Genomic DNA, 18,474 nt, shown 5'->3' with positions numbered 1-18,474 from the left:
GCACTCAGTAAACTGACATAAACTGTTCCTGGTAGGTGCATTCAGTAAACTGACGTAACCTGTACTTGGGAGGTGCTCTCAATAAACTGACATAAACTGTACCTGGGAGGTGCGCTCAGTAAACTGAAGTAAACTGTACCTGGGATATGCATTCAGCGTTGGTAATCTGACATAAACTGTACCTGGGAGGTGCATTCAGTAAACTGACATAAACTGTACCTGGGAGGTGCACTCAGCAAACTGACATAAACTGTACCTGGGAGGTACACTCAGTAAACTGACATAAACTGTACCTGGGAGGTGCGTTCAGTAAACTGACATAAACTGTACCTGGGAGGTACACTCAGTAAACTGACATAAACTGTAACTGGGAGGTGCATTCAGTAAACTGGCTTAAACTGTACCTGGGAGGTGCATTCAGTGTTGGTAAACTGACATAAACTGTACCTGGTAGGTGCATTCAGTGTTGTTAAACTGACATAAACTGTACCTGGGAGGTGCACTCAGTAAACTGGCATAAACTGTACCTGGGAGGTGCATTCAGTGTTGGTAAACTGACATAAACTGTACCTGGGAGGTGCATTCAGTGTTGGTAAACTGACATAAACTGTACCTGGGAGGTGCATTCAGTGTTGGTAAACTGACATAAACTGTACCTGGGAGGTGCGTTCAATAAACTGACATAAACTGTACCTGGGAGGTACACTCAGTAAACTGACATAAACTGTACCTGGGAGGTGCACTCAGTACACTGACATAAACTGTACCTTGGAGGTGCATTCAGTAAACTGACAGAAACTGTACCTGGGAGGTGCACTCAGTAAACTGACATAAACTGTTCCTGGGAGGTGCATTCAGTAAACTTACGTAAACTGTACCTGGGAGGTGCTCTCAGTAAACTGACATAAACTGTACCTGGGAGGTGCGCTCAGTAATCTGAAGTAAACTGTACCTGGGATATGCATTCAGTGTTGGTAAACTGACATAAACTGTACCTGGGAGGTTCATTCAGTAAACTGACATAAACTGTACCTGGGAGGTGCACTCAATAAACTGACATAAACTGTACCTGGGAGATGCATTCAGTGTTGTTAAGTTGACATAAACTGTACCTGGGAGGTGCGTTCAATAAACTGACATAAACTGTACCTGTGAGGTGCATTCAGTAAACTGACATAAACTGTACCTGGGAGGTGCACTCAGTAAACTGGCTTAAACTGTACCTGGGAGGTGCATTCAGTGTTGGTAAACTGACATAAACTGTACCTGCTAGGTGCATTCAGTGTTGTTAAACTGACATAAACTGTACCTGGGAGGTGCACTCAGTAAACTGGCATAAACTGTACCTGGGAGGTGCATTCAGTGTTGGTAAACTGACATAAACTGTACCTGGGAGGTGCATTCAGTGTTGGTAAACTGACATAAACTGTACCTGGGAGGTGCATTCAGTGTTGGTAAACTGACATAAACTGTACCTGGGAGGTGCGTTCAATAAACTGACATAAACTGTACCTGGGAGGTACACTCAGTAAACTGACATAAACTGTACCTGGGAGGTGCACTCAGTACACTGACATAAACTGTACCTGGGAGGTGCATTCAGTAAACTGACAGAAACTGTACCTGGGAGGTGCACTCAGTAAACTGACATAAACTGTTCCTGGGAGGTGCATTCAGTAAACTGACGTAAACTGTACCTGGGAGGTGCTCTCAGTAAACTGACATAAACTGTACCTGGGAGGTGCGCTCAGTAATCTGAAGTAAACTGTACCTGGGATATGCATTCAGTGTTGGTAAACTGACATAAACTGTACCTGGGAGGTTCATTCAGTAAACTGACATAAACTGTACCTGGGAGGTGCACTCAATAAACTGACATAAACTGTACCTGGGAGATGCATTCAGTGTTGTTAAGTTGACATAAACTGTACCTGGGAGGTGCGTTCAATAAACTGACATAAACTGTACCTGTGAGGTGCACTCAGTACACTGACATAAACTGTACCTGGGAGTTGCACTCAGTAAACTGACATAAACTGTTCCTGGTAGGTGCATTCAGTAAACTGACGTAACCTGTACTTGGGAGGTGCTCTCAATAAACTGACATAAACTGTACCTGGGAGGTGCGCTCAGTAAACTGAAGTAAACTGTACCTGGGATATGCATTCAGCGTTGTTAAACTGACATAAACTGTACCTGGGAGGTGCATTCAGTAAACTGACAAACTGTACCTGGGAGGTGCACTCAATAAAGTGACATAAACTGTACCTGGGAGATGCATCCAGTGTTGGTAAACTCAGCTAAACTGTACCTGGGAGGTGCCCTCAATAAACTGACATAAACTGTACCCGGGAAGTGCGTTCAGTAAACTGACATAAACTGTGCCTGGGAGGTGCATTCAGTAAACTGACATAAACTGTACCTGGGAGGTGCATTCAATAAACTGACATAAACTGTACCTGGGATGTGAGTTCAGTAAACTGACATAAACTTTACCTGGGAGGTGCACTCAGTAAACTGACATAAACTGTACCTGGGAGGTGCATTCAGTAAACTGACATAATCTGTACCTGGGAGGTGCATTCAGTAAACTGACAGAAACTGTACCTGGGACGTGCACTCAGTAAACTGACATAAACTGTACCTGAGAGGTGCATTCGGTAAACTGACATAAACTGTACCTGGGAGGTGCACTCAGTAAACTGACATAAGCTGTACCTGGGAGGTGCACTCAGTAAACTAACATAAACTGTACCTGGGAGGTGCACTCAGTAAACTGACATAAACTGTACCTGGGAGGTGCACTCAGTAAACTGACATAAACTGTACCTGGGAGGTACAGTCAGTAAACTGACATAAACTGTACCTGGGAGATGCACTCAGTAAACTGACATAAACTGTACCTGGGAGGTGCATTCAGTAAACTGACATAAACTGTACCTGGGAGATGCATTCAGTAAACTGATATAAACTGTACCTGGGAGGTGCACCCAGTGTTGGTAAACTGACATAGACTGTACCTGGGAGGTGCACTCAGTAAACTGACATAAACTGTACCTGGGAGGTGCATTCAGTGTTGGTAAACTGACATAAACTGTACCTGCGAGGTGCATTCAGTAAACTGACATAAACTGTACCTGGGAGGTCCACTCAGTAAACTGACATAAACTGTACCTGTGAGGTGCACTCAGTAAACTGACATAAACTGTACCTGGGAGGTGCACCCAGTGTTGGTTAACTGACATAAACTGAACCTGGGAGGTGCACTCAGTAAACTGACATAAACTGTACCTGGGAGGTGCATTCAGTAAACTGACATAAACTGTACCCGGCGAGGTGCACCCAGTGTCGGAAACTGACATAAACTGTACCTGGGAGGTACACTCAGTAAACTGACATAAACTGTACCTGGGAGGTACACTCAGTAAACTGACATAAACTGTACCTGGGAGGTACGCTCAGTAAACTGACATAAACTGTACCTGGGAGGTGCACTCAGTAAACTGACATAAACTTTACCTGGGAGGTGCATTCAGTGTTGGTAAACTGACATAAACTGTACCTGGGAGGTACACTCAGTAAACTGACATAAACTGTACCTGGGAGGTACACTCAGTAAACTGACATAAACTGTACCTGGGAGGTACGCTCAGTAAACTGACATAAACTGTACCTGGGAGGTGCACTCAGTAAACTGACATAAACTTTACCTGGGAGGTGCATTCAGTGTTGGTAAACTGACATAAACTGTACCTGGGAGGTGCATTCAGTAAACTGACATAAACTGTACCTGGGAGGTGCATTCAGTAAACTGACATAAACTGTACCTGGGAGGTGCACTGAGTAAACTGACATAAACTGTACCTGGGAGGAGCACTCAGTAAACTGACATAAACTGTACCTGGGAGGTGCACCCACTGTTTGTAAACTGAAATAAACTGTACCTGGGAGGTGCACTCAGTAAACTGACATAAACTGTGCCTGGGAGGTGCACCCAGTGTTGGAAACTGACATAAACTGTACCTGGGAGGTGCATTCAGTGTTGGTAAACTGACTTAAACTGTACCTGGGAGGTGCACTCAGTAAACTGACATAAGCTGTACCTGGGAGGTGCACTCAGTAAACTGACATAAACTTTACCTGGGAGGTGCATTCAGTGTTGGTAAACTGACATAAACTGTACCTGGGAGGTGCATTCAGTAAACTGACATAAACTGTACCTGGGAGGTGCATTCAGTAAACTGACATAAACTGTACCTGGGAGGTGCACTCAGTAAACTGACATAAACTGTACCTGGGAGGAGCACTCAGTAAACTGACATAAACTGTACCTGGGAGGTGCACTCAGTAAACTGACATAAACTGTGCCTGGGAGGTGCACCCAGTGTTGGAAACTGACATAAACTGTACCTGGGAGGTGCATTCAGTGTTGGTAAACTGACTTAAACTGTACCTGGCAGGTGCACTCAGTAAACTGACATAAGCTGTACCTGGGAGGTACACTCAGTAAACTGACATAAACTGTACCTGGGAGGTGCATTCAGTGTTGGTAAACTGACATAAACTGTTCCTGGTAGGTGCATTCAGTAAACTGACGTAACCTGTACTTGGGAGGTGCTCTCAATAAACTGACATAAACTGTACCTGGGAGGTGCGCTCAGTAAACTGAAGTAAACTGTACCTGGGATATGCATTCAGCGTTGTTAAACTGACATAAACTGTACCTGGGAGGTGCATTCAGTAAACTGACAAACTGTACCTGGGAGGTGCACTCAATAAAGTGACATAAACTGTACCTGGGAGATGCATCCAGTGTTGGTAAACTGAGCTAAACTGTACCTGGGAGGTGCCCTCAATAAACTGACATAAACTGTACCCGGGAAGTGCGTTCAGTAAACTGACATAAACTGTGCCTGGGAGGTGCATTCAGTAAACTGACATAAACTGTACCTGGGAGGTGCATTCAATAAACTGACATAAACTGTACCTGGGATGTGAGTTCAGTAAACTGACATAAACTTTACCTGGGAGGTGCACTCAGTAAACTGACATAAACTGTACCTGGGAGGTGCATTCAGTAAACTGACATAATCTGTACCTGGGAGGTGCATTCAGTAAACTGACAGAAACTGTACCTGGGACGTGCACTCAGTAAACTGACATAAACTGTACCTGAGAGGTGCATTCGGTAAACTGACATAAACTGTACCTGGGAGGTGCACTCAGTAAACTGACATAAGCTGTACCTGGGAGGTGCACTCAGTAAACTAACATAAACTGTACCTGGGAGGTGCACTCAGTAAACTGACATAAACTGTACCTGGGAGGTGCACTCAGTAAACTGACATAAACTGTACCTGGGAGGTACAGTCAGTAAACTGACATAAACTGTACCTGGGAGATGCACTCAGTAAACTGACATAAACTGTACCTGGGAGGTGCATTCAGTAAACTGACATAAACTGTACCTGGGAGATGCATTCAGTAAACTGATATAAACTGTACCTGGGAGGTGCACCCAGTGTTGGTAAACTGACATAGACTGTACCTGGGAGGTGCACTCAGTAAACTGACATAAACTGTACCTGGGAGGTGCATTCAGTGTTGGTAAACTGACATAAACTGTACCTGCGAGGTGCATTCAGTAAACTGACATAAACTGTACCTGGGAGGTCCACTCAGTAAACTGACATAAACTGTACCTGTGAGGTGCACTCAGTAAACTGACATAAACTGTACCTGGGAGGTGCACCCAGTGTTGGTTAACTGACATAAACTGAACCTGGGAGGTGCACTCAGTAAACTGACATAAACTGTACCTGGGAGGTGCATTCAGTAAACTGACATAAACTGTACCCGGCGAGGTGCACCCAGTGTCGGAAACTGACATAAACTGTACCTGGGAGGTACACTCAGTAAACTGACATAAACTGTACCTGGGAGGTACACTCAGTAAACTGACATAAACTGTACCTGGGAGGTACGCTCAGTAAACTGACATAAACTGTACCTGGGAGGTGCACTCAGTAAACTGACATAAACTTTACCTGGGAGGTGCATTCAGTGTTGGTAAACTGACATAAACTGTACCTGGGAGGTACACTCAGTAAACTGACATAAACTGTACCTGGGAGGTACACTCAGTAAACTGACATAAACTGTACCTGGGAGGTGCATTCAGTAAACTGACATAAACTGTACCTGGGAGGTGCACTGAGTAAACTGACATAAACTGTACCTGGGAGGAGCACTCAGTAAACTGACATAAACTGTACCTGGGAGGTGCACCCACTGTTGGTAAACTGAAATAAACTGTACCTGGGAGGTGCACTCAGTAAACTGACATAAACTGTGCCTGGGAGGTGCACCCAGTGTTGGAAACTGACATAAACTGTACCTGGGAGGTGCATTCAGTGTTGGTAAACTGACTTAAACTGTACCTGGGAGGTGCACTCAGTAAACTGACATAAGCTGTACCTGGGAGGTGCACTCAGTAAACTGACATAAACTTTACCTGGGAGGTGCATTCAGTGTTGGTAAACTGACATAAACTGTACCTGGGAGGTGCATTCAGTAAACTGACATAAACTGTACCTGGGAGGTGCATTCAGTAAACTGACATAAACTGTACCTGGGAGGTGCACTCAGTAAACTGACATAAACTGTACCTGGGAGGAGCACTCAGTAAACTGACATAAACTGTACCTGGGAGGTGCACTCAGTAAACTGACATAAACTGTGCCTGGGAGGTGCACCCAGTGTTGGAAACTGACATAAACTGTACCTGGGAGGTGCATTCAGTGTTGGTAAACTGACTTAAACTGTACCTGGCAGGTGCACTCAGTAAACTGACATAAGCTGTACCTGGGAGGTACACTCAGTAAACTGACATAAACTGTACCTGGGAGGTGCATTCAGTGTTGGTAAACTGACATAAACTGTTCCTGGTAGGTGCATTCAGTAAACTGACGTAACCTGTACTTGGGAGGTGCTCTCAATAAACTGACATAAACTGTACCTGGGAGGTGCGCTCAGTAAACTGAAGTAAACTGTACCTGGGATATGCATTCAGCGTTGTTAAACTGACATAAACTGTACCTGGGAGGTGCATTCAGTAAACTGACAAACTGTACCTGGGAGGTGCACTCAATAAAGTGACATAAACTGTACCTGGGAGATGCATCCAGTGTTGGTAAACTGAGCTAAACTGTACCTGGGAGGTGCCCTCAATAAACTGACATAAACTGTACCCGGGAAGTGCGTTCAGTAAACTGACATAAACTGTGCCTGGGAGGTGCATTCAGTAAACTGACATAAACTGTACCTGGGAGGTGCATTCAATAAACTGATATAAACTGTACCTGGGATGTGAGTTCAGTAAACTGACATAAACTTTACCTGGGAGGTGCACTCAGTAAACTGACATAAACTGTACCTGGGAGGTGCATTCAGTAAACTGACATAATCTGTACCTGGGAGGTGCATTCAGTAAACTGACAGAAACTGTACCTGGGACGTGCACTCAGTAAACTGACATAAACTGTACCTGAGAGGTGCATTCGGTAAACTGACATAAACTGTACCTGGGAGGTGCACTCAGTAAACTGACATAAGCTGTACCTGGGAGGTGCACTCAGTAAACTAACATAAACTGTACCTGGGAGGTGCACTCAGTAAACTGACATAAACTGTACCTGGGAGGTGCACTCAGTAAACTGACATAAACTGTACCTGGGAGGTACAGTCAGTAAACTGACATAAACTGTACCTGGGAGATGCACTCAGTAAACTGACATAAACTGTACCTGGGAGGTGCATTCAGTAAACTGACATAAACTGTACCTGGGAGGTGCATTCAGTAAACTGACATAAACTGTACCTGGGAGATGCATTCAGTAAACTGATATAAACTGTACCTGGGAGGTGCACCCAGTGTTGGTAAACTGACATAGACTGTACCTGGGAGGTGCACTCAGTAAACTGACATAAACTGTACCTGGGAGGTGCATTCAGTGTTGGTAAACTGACATAAACTGTACCTGCGAGGTGCATTCAGTAAACTGACATAAACTGTACCTGGGAGGTCCACTCAGTAAACTGACATAAACTGTACCTGTGAGGTGCACTCAGTAAACTGACATAAACTGTACCTGGGAGGTGCACCCAGTGTTGGTTAACTGACATAAACTGAACCTGGGAGGTGCACTCAGTAAACTGACATAAACTGTACCTGGGAGGTGCATTCAGTAAACTGACATAAACTGTACCCGGCGAGGTGCACCCAGTGTTGGAAACTGACATAAACTGTACCTGGGAGGTACACTCAGTAAACTGACATAAACTGTACCTGGGAGGTACACTCAGTAAACTGACATAAACTGTACCTGGGAGGTACGCTCAGTAAACTGACATAAACTGTACCTGGGAGGTGCACTCAGTAAACTGACATAAACTTTACCTGGGAGGTGCATTCAGTGTTGGTAAACTGACATAAACTGTACCTGGGAGGTGCATTCAGTAAACTGACATAAACTGTACCTGGGAGGTGCATTCAGTAAACTGACATAAACTGTACCTGGGAGGTGCACTGAGTAAACTGACATAAACTGTACCTGGGAGGAGCACTCAGTAAACTGACATAAACTGTACCTGGGAGGTGCACCCACTGTTGGTAAACTGAAATAAACTGTACCTGGGAGGTGCACTCAGTAAACTGACATAAACTGTGCCTGGGAGGTGCACCCAGTGTTGGAAACTGACATAAACTGTACCTGGGAGGTGCATTCAGTGTTGGTAAACTGACTTAAACTGTACCTGGGAGGTGCACTCAGTAAACTGACATAAGCTGTACCTGGGAGGTGCACTCAGTAAACTGACATAAACTTTACCTGGGAGGTGCATTCAGTGTTGGTAAACTGACATAAACTGTACCTGGGAGGTGCATTCAGTAAACTGACATAAACTGTACCTGGGAGGTGCATTCAGTAAACTGACATAAACTGTACCTGGGAGGTGCACTCAGTAAACTGACATAAACTGTACCTGGGAGGAGCACTCAGTAAACTGACATAAACTGTACCTGGGAGGTGCACTCAGTAAACTGACATAAACTGTGCCTGGGAGGTGCACCCAGTGTTGGAAACTGACATAAACTGTACCTGGGAGGTGCATTCAGTGTTGGTAAACTGACTTAAACTGTACCTGGCAGGTGCACTCAGTAAACTGACATAAGCTGTACCTGGGAGGTACACTCAGTAAACTGACATAAACTGTACCTGGGAGGTGCATTCAGTGTTGGTAAACTGACATAAACTGTACCTGGGAGGTGCATTCAGTGTTGGTAAACTGACATAAACTGTACCTGGGAGGTGCATGCAGTGTTGGTAAACTGACATAAACTGTACCTGGGAGGTGCGTTCAATAAACTGACATAAACTGTACCTGGGAGGTACACTCAGTAAACTGACATAAACTGTACCTGGGAGGTACACTCAGTAAACTGACATAAACTGTACCTGGGAGGTGCACTCAGTACACTGACATAAACTGTTCCTGGGAGGTGCATTTAATAAACTGACGTAAACTGTACCTGGGAGGTGCTCTCAGTAAACTGACATAAACTGTACCTGGGAGGTGCGCTCAGTAAACTGAAGTAAACTGTACCTGGGATATGCATTCAGTGTTGGTAAACTGACATAAATTGTACCTGGGAGGTGCGTTCAATAAACAGACATAAACTGTACCTGGGAGGTACACTCAGTAAACTGACGTAAACTGTACCTGGGAGGTGCACTCAATAAACTGACATAAACTGTACCTGGGAGATGCATTCAGTGTTGGTAAACTGACATAAACTGTACCTGGGAGGTGCGTTCAATAAACTGACATAAACTGTACCTGGGAGGTACACTCAGTAAACTGACGTAAACTGTACCTGGGAGGTGCACTCAGTACACTGACATAAACTGTACCTGGGAGGTGCATTCAGTAAACTGACATAAACTGTACCTGGGAGGTGCTCTCAGTAAACTGACATAAACTGTTCCGGGAGGTGCATTCAGTAAACTGACGTAAACTGTACTTGGGAGGTGCTCTCAGTAAACTGACATAAACTGTACCTTGGAGGTGCGCTCAGTAAACTGAAGTAAACTGTACCCGGGAAATGCATTCAGTGTTGGTAAACTGACATAAACTGTACCTGGGAGGTGCATTCAGTAAACTGACATAAACTGTACCTGGGAGGTGCCCTCAATAAACTGACATAAACTGTACCTGGGAGTTGCATCCAGTGTTGGTAAACTGAGATAAACTGTACCTGGTAGGTGCCCTCAATAAACTGACTTAAACTGTACCCGGGAAGTGCGTTCAGTAAACTGACATAAACTGTGCCTGGGAGGTGCATTCAGTAAACTGACATAAACTGTACCTGGGAGGTGCATTCAGTAAACTGACATAAACTGTACCTGGGATGTGAGTTCAGTAAACTGATATAAACTTTACCTGGGAGGTGCACTCAGTAAACTGACATAAACTGTACCTGGGAGGTGCATTCAGTAAACTGACATAATCTGTACCCGGGAGGTGCATTCTGTAAACTGACAGAAACTGTACCTGGGAGGTGCATTCAGTAAACTGACATAAACTGTACCTGAGCGGTGCATTCGGTAAACTGACATAAACTGTACCTGGGAGGTACACTCAGTAAACTGACATAAACTGTACCTGGGAGGTGCACTCAGTAAACTAACATAAACTGTACCTGGGAGGTGCACTCAGTAAACTGACATAAACTGTACCTGGGAGGTGCACTCAGTAAACTGACATAAACTGTACCTGGGAGGTGCACTCAGTAAACTGACATAAACTGTACCTTGGAGGTGCATTCAGTAAACTGACATAAACTGTACCTGGGAGGTGCATTCAGTAAACTGACATAAACTGTACCTGGGAGGTACACTCAGTAAACTGACATAAACTGTACCTGGGAGGTGCATTCAGTAAACTGATATAAACTGTACCTGGGCGGTGCACTCAGTAAACTGGCATAAACTGTACCTGGGAGGTGCATTCAGTAACCTGACATAAACTGTACCTGGGATGTGCATTCAGTGTTGGTAAACTGACATAAACTGTACCTGGGAGGTGCATTCAGTGTTGGTAAACTGACATAAACAGTACCTGGGAGGTGCATTCAGTGTTGGTAAACTGACATAAACTGTACCTGGGAGCTGCACTCAGTAAACTGACATAAACTGTACCTGGTAGGTACACTCAGTCAACTGACATAAGCTGTACCTGGGAGGTGCATTCGGTGTTGGTAAACTGACATAAACTGTACCTGGGAGGTGCACTCACTGAACTGACATAAACTGTACCTGGGAGGTGCTCTCAGTAAACTGACATAAACTGTACCTGGGAGGTGCGCTCAGTAAACTGAAGTAAACTGTACCTGGGATATGCATTCAGTGTTGGTAAACTGACATAAATTGTACCTGGGAGGTGCGTTCAATAAACAGACATAAACTGTACCTGGGAGGTACACTCAGTAAACTGACGTAAACTGTACCTGGGAGGTGCACTCAATAAACTGACATAAACTGTACCTGGGAGATGCATTCAGTGTTGGTAAACTGACATAAACTGTACCTGGGAGGTGCGTTCAATAAACTGACATAAACTGTACCTGGGAGGTACACTCAGTAAACTGACGTAAACTGTACCTGGGAGGTGCACTCAGTACACTGACATAAACTGTACCTGGGAGGTGCATTCAGTAAACTGACATAAACTGTACCTGGGAGGTGCTCTCAGTAAACTGACATAAACTGTTCCGGGAGGTGCATTCAGTAAACTGACGTAAACTGTACTTGGGAGGTGCTCTCAGTAAACTGACATAAACTGTACCTGGGAGGTGCGCTCAGTAAACTGAAGTAAACTGTACCCGGGAAATGCATTCAGTGTTGGTAAACTGACATAAACTGTACCTGGGAGGTGCATTCAGTAAACTGACATAAACTGTACCTGGGAGGTGCCCTCAATAAACTGACATAAACTGTACCTGGGAGTTGCATCCAGTGTTGGTAAACTGAGATAAACTGTACCTGGTAGGTGCCCTCAATAAACTGACTTAAACTGTACCCGGGAAGTGCGTTCAGTAAACTGACATAAACTGTGCCTGGGAGGTGCATTCAGTAAACTGACATAAACTGTACCTGGGAGGTGCATTCAGTAAACTGACATAAACTGTACCTGGGATGTGAGTTCAGTAAACTGATATAAACTTTACCTGGGAGGTGCACTCAGTAAACTGACATAAACTGTACCTGGGAGGTGCATTCAGTAAACTGACATAATCTGTACCCGGGAGGTGCATTCTGTAAACTGACAGAAACTGTACCTGGGAGGTGCATTCAGTAAACTGACATAAACTGTACCTGAGCGGTGCATTCGGTAAACTGACATAAACTGTACCTGGGAGGTACACTCAGTAAACTGACATAAACTGTACCTGGGAGGTGCACTCAGTAAACTAACATAAACTGTACCTGGGAGGTGCACTCAGTAAACTGACATAAACTGTACCTGGGAGGTGCACTCAGTAAACTGACATAAACTGTACCTGGGAGGTGCACTCAGTAAACTGACATAAACTGTACCTTGGAGGTGCATTCAGTAAACTGACATAAACTGTACCTGGGAGGTGCATTCAGTAAACTGACATAAACTGTACCTGGGAGGTACACTCAGTAAACTGACATAAACTGTACCTGGGAGGTGCATTCAGTAAACTGATATAAACTGTACCTGGGCGGTGCACTCAGTAAACTGGCATAAACTGTACCTGGGAGGTGCATTCAGTAACCTGACATAAACTGTACCTGGGATGTGCATTCAGTGTTGGTAAACTGACATAAACTGTACCTGGGAGGTGCATTCAGTGTTGGTAAACTGACATAAACAGTACCTGGGAGGTGCATTCAGTGTTGGTAAACTGACATAAACTGTACCTGGGAGCTGCACTCAGTAAACTGACATAAACTGTACCTGGTAGGTACACTCAGTAAACTGACATAAGCTGTACCTGGGAGGTGCATTCGGTGTTGGTAAACTGACATAAACTGTACCTGGGAGGTGCACTCACTGAACTGACATAAACTGTACCTGGGAGGTGCACTCAGTAAACTGACATAAACTGTACCTGGGAGGTGCACTCAGTAAACTGACATAAACTGTACCTGGGAGGTACATTCAGTAACCTGACATAAACTGTACCTGGGATGTGCATTCAGTGTTGGTAAACTGACATAAACTGTACCTGGGAGGTGCATTCAGTGTTGGTAAACTGACATAAACAGTACCTGGGAGGTGCATTCAGTGTTGGTAAACTGACATAAACTGTACCTGGGAGGTGCACTCAGTAAACTGACATAAACTGTACCTGTGAGGTACACTCAGTAAACTGACATAAACTGTACCTGTGAGGTACACTCAGTAAACTGACATAAACTGTACCTGGGAGGTGCGTTCAGTAAACGGACATAAACTGTGCATGGGAGGTTCATTCAGTAAACTGACATAAACTGTACCTGGGAGGTGCACTCAGTAAACTGACATAAACCGTACCTGGGAGGTGCACTCTGTAAACTGACATAAACTGTACCTGGGAGATGCATTCGGTGTTGGTAAACTGACATAAACTGTACCTGGGAGGTGCACTCACTAAACTGACATAAACTGTACCTGGGAGGTGCACTCAGTAAACTGACATAAACTGTACCTGGGAGGTGCACTCAGTAAACTGACATAAACTGTACCTGGGAGGTGCATTCAGTAAACTGACATAAACTGTACCTGGGAGGTGCATTCAGTGTTGGTAAACGGACATAAACTGTACCTGGGAGGTGCATTCAGTGTTGGTAAACTGACATAAACTGTACCTGTTGACTGTTTAAGTTGCTGCAAAATAAATTACTCTTGTCCCTCCTGTGGCAAAGACATCAGGTTTGTTTGATACCCTTTGCTTCAATTAATTTGCTAAGTAACCTTGTACCGGACGTACTGCTGCAACTCGCCAAGGCTTCTTGGACAGCACCTCAAGCCTCTGACCTCCACTACATAGGACAAGGGCAGCAGATGCATGGGGATCACCACCAGCTACAAGTTCCTCTCCCAGCTGCACACCATCCTGCCTTGGAACTATGTTGGTGTTCCTTCACTCTCTGAACTCCCTCCCTAGGAAGCACTTTTGGCTTCCCACGCCACATGGACGGCAGTGATTCAAGAAGGTGACTCACCACCACCTTCTCAGGGGGCAAATAGGGGATGGGCAATAAATGCTGGCCTAGCCAACAATGCCCTCATCCCGTGGATGAATTTTTAAAAAAAAATCTGGAACGTGTGGGCAATTGGATTTGTGAATTTTTACAAGATTTTAGGCAGTAGTTGATGTACAATGTAGCGTGTTCAATTACAGGAAAGCAGTCAAAAAGCCATGGGGAGGAAGTCCAGTGTAGATTCACTGGGCTCCTGTGAAGTTAACTATTTTGTTTAAACTGTAGCTGTTTACATTGTGACCTGAGAGAAATCCCCAAGGTTTGGAAGAGATAGGTTAAGGTGAATAGTAATCAGATTGTTTCCACTGATAGCTGAGGCAGTAAAATGATGGATTTAAGATAATCATGAAACCCATTAAAGGGAGCACAGAAAAACATGTCACCCAGAGGGCGGATAGAATGTGGAATTCTTTGCCACAGTTAAAGCAGAGTCTCTTAATACCTCACAAACCAATCAGATATTTGAATTAAAAAGGAAATCTGCCGGCCTGCATGTGACTCCAGTCCCAATCCAATTTGAAGAACTCTGAAGTGGCTGAACACGACACTGAGCTGTACCAGACCACGATGGAGAAGTCACTTTGGGGTATCTGCACCACAAGAGCTGCAGGAGCTCACTGTCACCTTCTCAATGGTGATTAGGGAGGGGAAATGTTTGCTGGTCTTACCAGCAATGTCCACACCCTTCGAATAAAATTTAAAAAAAAAAAGGACACATTATGATTTCAAATTGTCAGGAAAGTTGGATGTTTCTGTACACGCTGAGATAAATGTCAAAACATGTCAGGATGTCACCCGATAAAAGATATGTTAAATTATGTTTCTCCCCCAGAAGAAATTTTGTATTAAAATACTGAATTATTGTAAAAAGGGCTCCAAGCTGGTTGATCCAACCTCGGACCAGCTGAGTTGACACGGTGCTGATCAAAATGTGTGCTTTTGCGAACTGAGGTTGAATTGCAAGCGATTGAAAGCCATACTCTATTATGACAAGGCAACAAGACAGCTCCTTTAGATTAAGTTAAACTTTCCTGCTCCCATAATATTTTGGAGGTGCTAAATTATTGGTAGAAATCGAGCCATGGTGATGGTGTTGCCAGTGGAACCTCAAAATCTAATGAGTAGCAAATGCATGAGAGGGGCAGCTGCAAAAACAAGTAACTATTGATGGTGATTCACTGGAGGTAGAGGGACTGGACGAAGAGATTGCTGCTGAAGAATAGGCGAATCACCCAGTGAAGGTCGGACATTCCACAGCTTGAATCGCCATGTTTCAATTTTGTTTATTTTCGAATGGTGGAGGAATGACTACCTGAGTAACTCACTGTCTACAAAGTGCTTCAGGCTGACCTGAGGATGTGAAAAGTGCTGCGTCAATCTAGGATAGATCAGTCCTGTGAGCATGGTACTGGATCAGCAACCTGGAGATGCTGATTTGAAATTCCACCGCAGCAAGATGTGAAAATTATTCTGGTGATTCGTGGTCAAGCACTTGAAAAATAACCATGAATGCTGCAGGATTATGGTGACAAACTGACAAAGGAACCCTACCTAATCTGGCCTACGTATGTTCAGTCCTATATTATGTCCCTTAATGCCTTTGAGGTAACTAGGAATAACTATAGTGGTATCATTCACATCCTAGTCCTTGACCTTTGTATTGAACTCTGAGTAGGAGCTGTCCCCTGCCTAACCCAAACCGCTGTAAGTGCTTTAGATATATTTTCAGTCATTTTGTGCATTAATACTCTGGATACAAGAGCAGGTCAGAGGATGGGAATTCTGTGACTAGCGACTCCTCAAAGCCTGTTCACCACCTCCAAGACACAAGTAAGGAGTGTGAGGGAATACTCTCCACTTGCCTGGATGAGTGCAGCTTCAGCAACACTCAAGGAGATTAACCCCATCCAGGACAAAGCAGCCAGCTTGTTTGGCACCCCATCCACCACCTTAAACATACACTTCTTCCACCACTAACGCCCAGTGGCAGCAGTGTGCACCATGAGCAGATGCACCCCGCAACTCGCCAAGCCTCCTTCAACAGCACCTTCCAAATCTGCAGCCTCTACCCCCTGGAAGTACAAGGGCAGCAGATGTGTGGGAGCACCACTACCTGCAAGTTCCCCTCCAAAGCTCAAACCATCCTAACTTGGGACTATATCGCCATTCCTTCACTGTCACTGTCACTGGGTCAAACTCCTGGAATTCCCTTCCTAACAGTACTGTGGATGTATCATGGATGCAGCGGTTCAAGAGGGCACTTCACTACCATCTTTAAAGACAATTAGGGATGGGCAATAAATGCTGACCTAACCAGCAACTCCCACATCCCATGAATAAAAAAGAGAACAATGATTTAAGCACAATCTTGAATATTCTCTCAGGTTTTTGACTGATTTCACTCTTGCCCTCTCGTTTTTAAGAGCTTGTTTTGTAGGCTGAGCTCTCTGTACCTGTGGCTTTGCCATCAGTCAGGTTCCTGGTCGTCTGTCCTTCACATTGTTTTATCAATTGTATGAAATGAATCCAGCCTAGCTGTGGATTTTGGAACTGAAGAAATTGCTGGAAAGCTTTGTCTTTTATTTTCCATCAGGACAAATTATTCCATTGATCCTTTCTTCACTTGAAGGTGGTAAACCCTGGTCTGCTCACCCTGCCGCAGGAGTGAATTACTGTTCGTGTGAATTACTGCATTTATATAGCCCTTTTCATGACTTATGGATGTCCAAAAGCACTTTACAACCAATGAAGTACTTTTTAAAGTGTAGCCATTGTTATGATGTAGGAAATGTAGCAGCTAATCTACACACAGCAAGATCCCACAAGCAATTATGTGATAATGACCAGATAATTTTTTTTTTGTGATTTTGATTGAGGAATAAATATTGGCCAGGATCCTTGGAAGAACTCCCCTGCTCTTCTTCCAAATAGTGCCTTGGGATCTTTTCTATCCACCTGAGGGACCAGGCCGGGCCTCGGTTTAATGTCGCATCTCAAAGACAGCACCTCCAACATGCAGCACTCTCTCAGTACTGCACCGGAGTGTCAGCCGAGAGGACAGGGAAGGGCCATCTGCTCTATCAAGCCTACTCCATCAATTCATGATGCATCATGTCTGGACCATTGATCCCATCCCCCAGTCATGATTATCCCTGGAGGGGTGCAATAGTTGAAACAAAACCTTAGCCGAATTTAGAAAAAAACTCTAAAATTCTTCTCTACCCCTAAAGGCAATAAAACAAACTCCAACAGACCATGGTGACTCCTATCTATAATCCTAACTGCCCCACTTCGAACTTCTATAACATGTGGTATCCTCCACCTTCAGAATCTCACCCTGCTCCCTTCAATGAGGCTATATTATCAAATGATTTGGCCAAAGAACTACTTTCTGTTCCCTATAACCTCCTCCAGCCCCCACAACCCTGGATGCTCAAGAGGCCAGAACTGGAGATGTACAGAGACCTCTGAGGATCTCAAGGGGCAATTAAGAATGGGCAATAAATGCTGGCCTTGCCAGTGACATTCACATCCTGTCGACAAAATGGAGGAGGTAAATAGATCTTCCATAAATGTATTTCTTTTTACCATGTCAATGCACGCGTTCCTAAATGCATTTTTTTTAAGAGAAACATATGATCATTAGTTTTAAAAATTTATTTTCTAGTTTCTCTTCATCTGGACGTTCGCAAGATTTGGGAATTTGTGAAGATGTGAGGGTAAGGTGCTTCTGATGAAAATTTTATCTTTCTATTGATGTTATTTATTTTTAATTGTCAAAGCACCAATCTTTTAAGTTATTGGATCCAGTGAATCTACATTGGTATTTCTCACAGTGAGTTGTACATACGAATGCTGAGGGGCAGCAGTTGGTGGTGGGCGGGGGCAATGACAAACTATAAATCTTCTGTTCCTCAGCTTTTGAGCTATGACATGATTAATGGTTAATGCAACATATTGAACGTTTTGTTTTTTAATATTTCTTGAGTTGAGCAATGTCAGGGCTAGGACTTGGACTGTCTTTTTGGTACTTGATGTCACCATGGAAGAACTTCCAAATCAAATCCGGGTTAGGATACGTGCGGAGTAAAGGCCTATCTGAATGACCAGAGAGCACACCTTCACCTCAGCATCAGGATTG

The 18,474-nt window shown here is 44.3% G+C and overlaps 1 protein-coding gene across 2 annotated transcripts in view; it reads left to right on the top strand.

Moving 5' to 3' along the window:
• as3mt (arsenite methyltransferase) overlaps nucleotides 1-18,474 on the top strand; it is a 145,511-nt gene that overhangs the window by 85,597 nt on the left and 41,440 nt on the right. The window contains exon 2 of one of the 2 annotated variants that reach the window (XM_041209855.1): nucleotides 18,001-18,052. The exons of the other annotated variant lie outside the window; for it this stretch is intronic. Within the exon in view, the coding sequence (XP_041065789.1) occupies nucleotides 18,001-18,052 (52 nt within the window). The remainder of the gene's footprint in view (nucleotides 1-18,000; nucleotides 18,053-18,474) is intronic. 2 annotated transcript variants of the gene reach the window in all.

This window comes from Carcharodon carcharias, chromosome 17, assembly GCF_017639515.1.
Source record: "Carcharodon carcharias isolate sCarCar2 chromosome 17, sCarCar2.pri, whole genome shotgun sequence".
Taxonomy (NCBI): domain Eukaryota; kingdom Metazoa; phylum Chordata; class Chondrichthyes; order Lamniformes; family Lamnidae; genus Carcharodon; species Carcharodon carcharias.
This window is presented reverse-complemented; position numbering and strand designations above follow the sequence as displayed.